The sequence below is a fragment of the Oncorhynchus kisutch genome, unplaced genomic scaffold, assembly GCF_002021735.2.
Source record: "Oncorhynchus kisutch isolate 150728-3 unplaced genomic scaffold, Okis_V2 Okis06b-Okis10b_hom, whole genome shotgun sequence".
Classification (NCBI taxonomy): domain Eukaryota; kingdom Metazoa; phylum Chordata; class Actinopteri; order Salmoniformes; family Salmonidae; genus Oncorhynchus; species Oncorhynchus kisutch.
This window is the reverse complement of record NW_022261983.1, coordinates 2,574,742-2,584,552: the sequence shown is the minus strand read 5'-3', so window position 1 is coordinate 2,584,552 and position 9,811 is coordinate 2,574,742. Positions and strand designations below refer to the sequence as shown.

At 42.6% G+C, this 9,811-nt stretch overlaps 1 protein-coding gene across 2 annotated transcripts; it reads left to right on the top strand.

Moving 5' to 3' along the window:
- The first annotated feature begins 258 nt into the window (after window positions 1-258).
- On the top strand, window positions 259-5,819 carry msrb1a (methionine sulfoxide reductase B1a). 2 transcript variants are annotated; one of them, XM_031814366.1, is made up of 4 exons: window positions 259-443; window positions 1,474-1,616; window positions 4,886-5,000; window positions 5,184-5,819. In XM_031814366.1, the coding sequence occupies exons 1-4, from the start codon at window positions 389-391 to the stop codon at window positions 5,201-5,203; spliced, it is 333 nt and encodes a 110-aa protein (XP_031670226.1). In that variant the 5' UTR covers window positions 259-388; the 3' UTR covers window positions 5,204-5,819. The 2 variants fall into 2 exon arrangements, with proteins under 2 accessions (XP_031670226.1, XP_031670227.1); XM_031814367.1 differs by lacking the exon at window positions 259-443 and adding an exon at window positions 1,211-1,313.
- The last annotated feature ends 3,992 nt before the right edge of the window (window positions 5,820-9,811 follow it).

The window sequence follows — 9,811 nt, the reverse complement described above, 5'->3', positions numbered from 1 at the left end:
TGTGTAGGGCCCTGTGAGTGTGCATAGAGACAGTGCAACAATATAAAATGAATGAATCACTGGTTGCGTTAGGTTTCTCAGAAACATTCAATTTACATCAAAATTAGAGATTTGGTTGTAAAAAAAGCCTAACTGCTCCCAAGGTTAGGGTTTACAGTAGGGACGTCCCAAGGATCCCTGAAAGCACTAACCGTTGGAGTTGAGGCTTTTATTTTGAAATCTCACTGTAAAGTAACCGGAAGTACACTTTCATTGGGGCATTGAACAATCGACGTCATTCAGCAGTACCAGCCCACTGCTGCTGTCCCAAAGCAAGCACAAGTCTGAACTTTTCTCAAAGCCGATAGATAACAAACCGGGTTGATTAAGGTTAATTGCAAGTGGAGTAATGTCATTTTGTTCCTTCTTCGGTGGTGAGGTCTTTAAAGACCACTTTAAAACTGGTAAGAGGCTCCTCAGCTAGCTAAGATAGCATTAAAGTTAGTCAGTTACAGTAGCTAAGCTAACTTGTAAACATGAGATTAGTCAGTAAAAGTAACTTCTACATCTGCTTTGCTTGCTGTTTGGGGTTTTAGGCTGGGTTTCTGTATAAGCACTTTGACATTGATGTAAAAAGGGTTTTATAAATACATTTGATTTGGGACGTTGTGGCACATAACTATAACGTCTGGTATCTGTTACAGTAACGTTAGCCCAACTGTGTTGGACTATGACCTAACTTATGCTATGACATAACTTATGCTATGACCTAACTTATGCTCAATCAGTAGCTAACTAAAAGTAGCATGCTCTTGTAATCACTGATTACACAAGGGCCACGTTAAATTGCCAAACGTTTTCGAACGTTGCAGATAGAAATACCATGAATAGAGCCGTCGTGAGTCCTTATTCTACAAGTCAGAGAGCCATGTTTGCTCTGCATGAATAACATGTTTCTGTCTGAGCGTTCCAAAACGTTGCATTACTTCTGATCGCCCTCTGGCTCTTACCAAACCGTGATGGAAGATTGAACCACCAGCCAGTTAAACTGTAGCAACTTACTCCACTGGGCCAAGAAAACAAATGTAAACCAAACATCAGTAGTTGCAGTAACTATAAAGTATAATTGAAAATACAAATTGTATTATTTATAAGTATACAATGTAGCGCCAATACAAGTACATTTAGATCTTAATGTGGCCCCTTATGTCATCATTTCTCCTAAATGTAGGTTTTGACATGTCCTCCTGTAACATCACTCAAAGAGAATGTGTTGAACATGGGTCCCTCCCCAGGGTTAATAGATGACAAACCGGTTTGGTTAAGGAAATAATGTGAGTCAACTGCACTTTTATCCATTGAGGATTGTTCCTGGTGGATTAATGACGTTTTCACTGGTCAAATCATCCTGTAACTTCACTCAAAGAGAATGTGTTGAACATACATCCTAGATCTACTTTTGGCTAATCTCACTGTAATCTTCTATCTCCCCAGGGTTGTATATGTGTGCCCAGTGTGGACACCAGCTGTTCTCCAGCAGATCTAAGTACGAGCATTCCTCCCCCTGGCCTGCCTTCACTGAGACCGTCCTCCAGGACAGTGTGTCCAAGCACGAGGAGAGACCTGGGGCATTCAAGGTGAGATCCTCTCAGTTTGGGCGTGGAGTTGCATTAGACCAGAGTTGTGAAGTTTACCTTAGGTACAGATCTAAGATCAGCTAAGCTTCCCCTTCCCCAATCTTATCCATTAGTGGGGGAAATTCAACTGGTCGATCTTCTAGGCATTCGTAGTCGATCACCAAACATTTCTGTAGAAAAGCCAACGATAAAGACTTGGGCTCCTTTATTTAATTGTCAGGGAATACAGCAGAGCTGCTGTTTTTATGATTGACTTCATGTTGAAGTTTTATTCAGCACTGTCAATACTGTTTTTATTCATCACTGTCAACACTGTTTTTATTCATCACTGTCAACACTGTTTTTATTCATCACTGTCAACACTGTTTTTATTCATCACTGTCAACACTGTTTTTATTCAGCACTGTCAACACTGTTTTTATTCAGCACTGTCAACAGTTTTTATTCAGCACTGTCAACACTGTTTTTATTCAGCACTGTCAACACTGTTTTTATTCAGCACTGTCAACACTGTTTTATTCAGCACTGTCAACACTGTTTTATTCACTACTGTCAACACTGTTTTTATTCAGCACTGTCAACACTGTTTTTATTCAGCACTGTCAACACTGTTTCTATTCAATACTGTCAACACTGTTTTTATTCAGCACTGTCAACACTGTTTTTATTCAGCACTGTCAACACTGTTTTTATTCAGCACTGTCAACACTGTTTTTATTCAGCACTGTCAACACTGTTTTTATTCATCACTGTCAACACTGTTTTTATTCATCACTGTCAACACTGTTTTTATTCAGCACTGTCAACACTGTTTTTATTCAGCACTGTCAACACTGTTTTTATTCAGCACTGTCAACAGTTTTTATTCAGCACTGTCAACACTGTTTTTATTCAGCACTGTCAACACTGTTTTTATTCAACACTGTCAACACTGTTTTTATTCAACACTGTCAATACTGTTTTTATTCAACACTTTTACAAAACATAAATACTCTTCTCCTTCATTCCACTCGCGCTGCAGCTGCAATGAGTTAGTAGCCAAGTGTGTCGCTAGGCCTGCGTCTTTATTATCAGCAGCTCATGTCTATTTTAATATCGATGAATATTTCACTTTCTCTGGTCATAAGAACAGCATGAGTTTGTGCATGAGGCAGAAATAATGTGTACCCTCTGGTCAGTGTCACTGGAGGAAGGTAGAGGGCAGGGACCGTGACAGACGGATGCTCTGCTGCTCTCTCCTTTCCTCCGCTGAGACTGACCATCAGTCTGCTGCTCTCTCCTTTCCTCCGCTGAGACTGACCCTCAGTCTGCTGCTCTCTCCTTTCCTCCGCTGAGACTGACCATCAGTCTGCTGCTCTCTCCTTTCCTCCACTGAGACTGACCCTCAGTCTGCTGCTCTCTCCTTTCCTCCGCTGAGACTGACCCTCAGTCTGCTGCTCTCTCCTTTCCTCCGCTGAGACTGACCATCAGTCTGCTGCTCTCTCCTTTCCTCCGCTGAGACTGACCCTCAGTCTGCTGCTCTCTCCTTTCCTCCGCTGAGACTGACCATCAGTCTGCTGCTCTCTCCTTTCCTCCGCTGAGACTGACCCTCAGTCTGCTGCTCTCTCCTTTCCTCTGCTGAGACTGACCCTCAGTCTGCTGCGCTCTCCTTTCCTCTGCTGAGACTGACCCTCAGTCTGCTGCTCTCTCCTTTCCTCCGCTGAGACTGACCCTCAGTCTGCTACTCTCTCCTTTCCTCCGCTGAGACTGACCATCAGTCTGCTGCTCTCTCCTTTCCTCCGCTGAGACTGACCCTCAGTCTGCTGCTCTCTCCTTTCCTCCGCTGAGACTGACCATCAGTCTGCTGCTCTCTCCTTTCCTCCGCTGAGACTGACCATCAGTCTGCTGCTCTCTCCTTTCCTCCGCTGAGACTGACCATCAGTCTGCTGCTCTCTCCTTTCCTCCGCTGAGACTGACCCTCAGTCTGCTGCTCTCTCCTTTCCTCTGCTGAGACTGACCCTCAGTCTGCTGCGCTCTCCTTTCCTCTGCTGAGACTGACCCTCAGTCTGCTGCTCTCTCCTTTCCTCCGCTGAGACTGACCCTCAGTCTGCTACTCTCTCCTTTCCTCCGCTGAGACTGACCATCAGTCTGCTGCTCTCTCCTTTCCTCCGCTGAGACTGACCCTCAGTCTGCTGCTCTCTCCTTTCCTCCGCTGAGACTGACCATCAGTCTGCTGCTCTCTCCTTTCCTCCGCTGAGACTGACCATCAGTCTGCTGCTCTCTCCTTTCCTCCGCTGAGACTGACCATCAGTCTGCTGCTCTCTCCTTTCCTCCGCTGAGACTGACCATCAGTCTGCTGCTCTCTCCTTTCCTCCGCTGAGACTGACCAACAGATGCAGGTACCATTAATTAATTAGTCCAGTAAAATAAAACATCAGATTATTTCAATTAATGCTCAACTATGCCTCGCAACTGATCTATTTTGTTATCAAAGCTTGAGTTTTGAAATATAATATGGTCTGAGAAGAACAATATTGGCAGGCCAAGCATAACCAATATGCTGTGATAATGTATTAGGTTTACTTCACAGAAACGTATAAAGTTAAGTCATATTTTTTTAATAATCTGAGCGGTAAATTTCGGCTTGCTTTTTGACTGCGAAAGTGATCGTGACAGAAAATATGGGTGACAACTTATCCCTACTCCATAAGGGTGTCCCTCTGTTGACTGTTCATTGCTAAGTGGTTGTCTGCTTGTGGTCAATACACTGATGAGTCCATGTTCATTTTAACAGGATGTGTGTAGGGTATTGCATTCAATTTCTGCATTTGTAAGCAGTGTTTCATTTTAAACTTGGGAGGGTCCTAATAATCATGTTTGATATGTTGATTGTGCATTGAACAAAAATCGAAACGCAACTTTGTAAAGTGTTGGTCACATGTTTCATGAGCTGAAATAAAATATCCCCGACATTTTCAATAGGCACAAAAAGTGTATTTTTGCAATTGGCATGCTGACTGCAGGACTGTTCACCAGAGCTGTTGCCAGAGAATTGAATGTTAATTTCTCTACCATAAGCCACCTCAATGTAATTTTAGAATATGTTGTACTTCCAACCGGCCTCACAACCGCAGACCATGTGTATGGTGTTGTTTGGGGGGGCGGTTTGCCGATGTCAACGTTGTGAACAGAGTTTTTATGAAGGAAAACACCTTTTTCTTGATAAAAATTTGGCACATAGAATTGACTTTACTATTGTAAAGATGGAATCTGATAGTTGTGTGTTTCAGGTCCGATGTGGGAAGTGTGGGAACGGACTGGGTCATGAGTTTGTGGGAGACGGGCCAAAGAAAGGACTCTCACGTTTCTGAATATTCAGCAGCTCACTGAAGTTCGTCCCTAAAGGTACGGGTTCACTTAAATTATGTTGTCACGGAATGTCAAGCCAATTTGATTAGATTATAGTCAAAACATGTCAATGTCTCTGGTTGATACCTAACCAATCTGACTGAGCACACGTTAACCACTGGATAGTTAATGTTACATTTAAAAACTTTAATTAAAATGTTGTCCTTTCTCTCTCCACAGATAAGGTAGATGGACAGTAAGGTGAGCAGCAGGGCTATGGAGTCACAGTGATGGTAGAGCAGTAGGATTGTCTGGAGTCTCTGTGCTGCTGAAGGTGTGCAGGACAGTGGATGAAGTGTCCTGGGATAAAGCCCACTTTGGGACCTCCAGGACACTGATGGTCAATGTCTTCGCTGGACAAGGACAGAGGAACTCCTACCAAATAGTCAGCTACATTATGCAATACTACACCATCATAATATAACAATACTACACCATCATAATATAACAATACTACACAATCAGAACACAGACAAGTACAAGGAGTTACACCATTACACAAAGATAGTCTGTCACTTAAACATTGTTTTATTTTTTATCTTAACATTGTCAGTCAAATGGGGGATCACTATGTAGCCTTCATAGTGGTGAATGTAACTTCAAGATGTCCTCATTTATATATAGTAGTGAAAGCAAACAAAAGTGGCTCAATCTACCAATGTATGTTAATCAGTTCTATCAATGATGTTATGAGCCTCTTAAAGATAGACAGTGACGTAAATAAAATCTCAATGGTCTTAACGGTCACAATGTATAATATGCAAACAAAAAGAGAAATTAAACTGAGAAATAAAGATGTACTTTTATAGAAGATTACATTATTTGTTGGTTTATATTTTAAATTAAAATATGAAAATATTTTTTCAACCATCTTTATGACAAACACATCAATCATGCCAGTATTTTTCTGTGCTCACCTCAAGAGATTAGCAGACCTGAAAATACTAAATTGTTAGTATATACTCAATCATTACTCTGGTTATACAACTAATCTTGTTCCACATCTTTCACAGTGAGTTTATTTTTTATGCATTATACTCCCACCTTGTGGCAGACATGAGACCACGCATCAGGACGGGCTTGTCATTTGGTCTGGCAATGAATGTGGGCTAGACTCACAAATCAAATCAAATGTATTTATATAGCCCTTCGTACATCAGCTGATATCTCAAAGTGCTGTACAGAAACCCAGCCTAAAACCCCAAACAGCAAGCAATGCAGGTGTAGAAGCACGGTGGCTAGGAAAAACTCCCTAGAAAGGCCAAAACCTAGGAAGAAACCTAGAGGAACCAGGCTATGTGGGGTGGCCAGTCCTCTTCTGGCTGTGCCGGGTGGAGATTATAACAGAACATGGCCAAGATGTTCAAATGTTCATAAATGACCAGCATGGTCGAATAATAATAAGGCAGAACAGTTAAAACGAGCAGCAGCACGGCCAGGTGGACTGGGGACAGTAAGGAGTCATCATGTCAGGTAGTCCTGGGGCATGGACCTAGGGCTCAGGTCCTCCGAGAGAGAGAAAGAAAGAGAGAATTAGAGAAAGCACACTTAAATTCACACAGGACACCAAATAGGACAGGAGAAGTACTCCAGATATAACAAACTGACCCTAGCCCCCCGACACAAACTACTGCAGCATAAATACTGGAGGCTGAGACAGGAGGGGTCAGGAGACACTGTGGCCCCATCTGAAGACACCCCCGGACAGGGCCAAACAGGAAGGATATAACCCCACCCACTTTGTCAAAGCACAGCCCCCACACCACTAGAGGGATATCTTCAACCACCAACTTACCATCCTGAGACAAGGCTGAGTATAGCCCACAAAGATCTCCGCCATGGCACAACCCAAGGGGGGGCGCCAACCCAGACAGGATGACCACATCAGTGAATCAACCCACTCAGGTGATGCACCCCTTCCAGGGACGACATGAGAGAGCCCCAGTAAGCCAGTGACTCAGCCCCTGTAATAGGGTTAGAGGCAGAGAATCCCATTGGAAAGAGGGGAACCGGCCAGGCAGAGACAGCAAGGGCGGTTCGTTGCTCCAGAGCCTTTTCGTTCACCTTCCCACTCGGGCGCCAGACTACACTCAATCATATGACCCACTGAAGAGATGAGTCTTCAGTAAAGACTTAAAGGTTGAGACCGAGTTTGCGTCTCTGACATGGGTAGGCAGACCGTTCCATAAAAATGGAGCTCTATAGGAGAAAGCCCGGCCTCCAGCTGTTTGCTTAGAAATTCTAGGGACAATTAGGAGGCCTGTGTCTTGTGACCGTAGCGTACGTGTAGGTATGTACGGCAGGACCAAATCAGAGAGATAGGTAGGAGCAAGCCCATGTAATGCTTTGTAGGTTAGCAGTAAAACCTTGAAATCAGCCCTTGCTTTGACAGGAAGCCAGTGTAGAGAGGCTAGCACTGGAGTAATATGATCAAATTTTTTCTTGCACATTCATCGTCTGCACATCTATCACTCCAGTGTTTATTTGCTAAATTGTAATTACTTCACCACTACGGCCTATTTATTGCCTTACCTCCCTAATCTTACCTCATTTGCACACACTGTATATAGACTTTTCTATTGTATTATTGACTGTATGTTTGTTTATTCCATGTGTAACTCTGTGTTGTTGTTTGTGTCTCACTGCTTTGCTTTATCTTGGCCAGGTCTCAGTTGTAAATGAGAACTTGTTCTCAACTGGCCCACCTGGTTAAATAAAGGTGAAATAAAATAAAATAATAAATTGTGTGCTAGGAATATGGGACCAATTACTAAACTTCTGACTACTTTAATACACATATAAGTGAATTTGTCCCAATACTTCTGGTCTCCTAAAATGGGGGGACTATGTACAAAAACTGCTATAATTTATAAATGTTTTTTTTTCTCTTATTGTACCTTTATTTAACCAGGCAAGTCAGTTAAGAACAAATTCTTATTTTCAATGACAGCCTAGGAACAGTGGGTTAACTGCCTGTTCAGGGGCAGAACAACAGATTTGTACCTTGTCAGCTCAGGGGTTTGAACTTGCAACCTTCCGGTTGCTAGTCCACCGCTCTAACCACTAGGCTACCCTGCCGCCCCTTATCACCGAATATGGATTGAAATACCCTCAAAGCCATTGAATCACTTCAAGTCCAAAGTGCTGGAGTACAGAGCCAAAACAACAACACGTGTCACTGTCCCAATACATGTAGAGCTCACTGTATGTTCAGAATGGGGATATGAGCTCTTCTCCAGCATTCCTCAACATGGCCTGCTTTCTCTCAGACCATCCACCAGGACAGTGTGTCCAAATCCCCTGAGAATTGGGGACCAGTGAAGGTGTGTTGTGTGTGCAGTCAGAGAGGGGCTGATTCACCCTTATGACCTATAGGAGGCCTAACGTGTGTAGGGGTTGTTTGTGACTTCGTGTGATTGTTGTCAGTGGAGGTTTTAGTTTTCCACCAACTCATTTTACAACAGAAGGTATTTAACATGTTTGATGTGTCCCCTTTTAACAAGGATACAGAATGTTAAAACAGAGGGAATCCTTCCTGGATGTGGTTTGTTTCAGGTCTGTTGTGTGGAAATGGACTGGGTCATGAGTTCTGATACGACGGAGCAAGAGAGGGACTCTGCTACTCCTGAATATTCAGCAGCTCACTCAAATTCATCCCTCAAGGTGGGAATTCAGTGTGTTTGACCTCTGTGAGCAGAAAGAGTTCTCCTGTGTAGAATATAACTCATTTTATAAAACAACACAAAGACACTAATGGAGGGTTAAGGAGGGTCTTTTGTATTCTCCTCTGATATAGAGTACTATAGAATGTACTCTGACCCTGCTCCCCAGCTCCCCAGCTCCCCTCTCCAATGTTAAGGTAGATATATATATATATACAGTAAGGTGAGCAGCAGGGGTAGGGAGTCACAGTGATGGTAGAGCAGTAGGATTGTCTGGAGTCTCTGTGCTGCTGAAGGTGTGCAGGACAGTGCATGAAGTGTCCTGGGATTAATAGCCTAAAAAGTAGTTAGATTGCCTTTTATAACACATAAGCCAATAGCCATCTATTAGACATTAAATAAAGTGCTACTGCTTTCTATTAAATACAAGTCACCACGTATGACAAGAAACACTAAATTAATGAATAATAATTGCCAAATAATCCTCTGTTAATGTTCAATTCGGGAACTGTGTGTATTTCAATTGTTTTATCAATGTTTATTCACTTCTGAATCTCAGTCTCTTCAGCCAACGAGTGGGTCTTAGTTTATGATCTCTGGTAAAGAGAGACTTTGGTGTTGGATTACATTACATAGCCACTTCCACTGGAGACTGGAAAGTCCCATCTATTTCATTCGCTGAAAGGCCCGTCACTTCTTGGCAGACAGATACTCAGACGAAGCACAATGCTGGAAAACGATCTACATCCACTTAAACTAGTCCTGGCATCGTTCTATGACAAACACAGAAGGTTTCATATTGAATTCAATAAGAGAAAACAGAGAGACAGAGAGAGAAAGAGCCAGTTCCTTAATGTATCCATTGTCTGTATTATACAGCCCAAACATCAAGGGACTGACAATCTCTCTATCTCCTTCTCTCTCTCTGTTTTCTTCTATTCAGTTATTGGTAGCCTAATATTTAATCCCTTAGCTAAGTGGGCAGGGGGGAACACATGACAGGGAATCATTTGAAATATGTAGTTAGGCTGTGATAAGGTATTATATAAGCCAATTGTCATCTATAAGGCATTTATTCAGTGATTTTCTTCTTTGTCAAATATAAATGTTTATTCATTTACAAGTAGGATCTGATGGGTAACACTT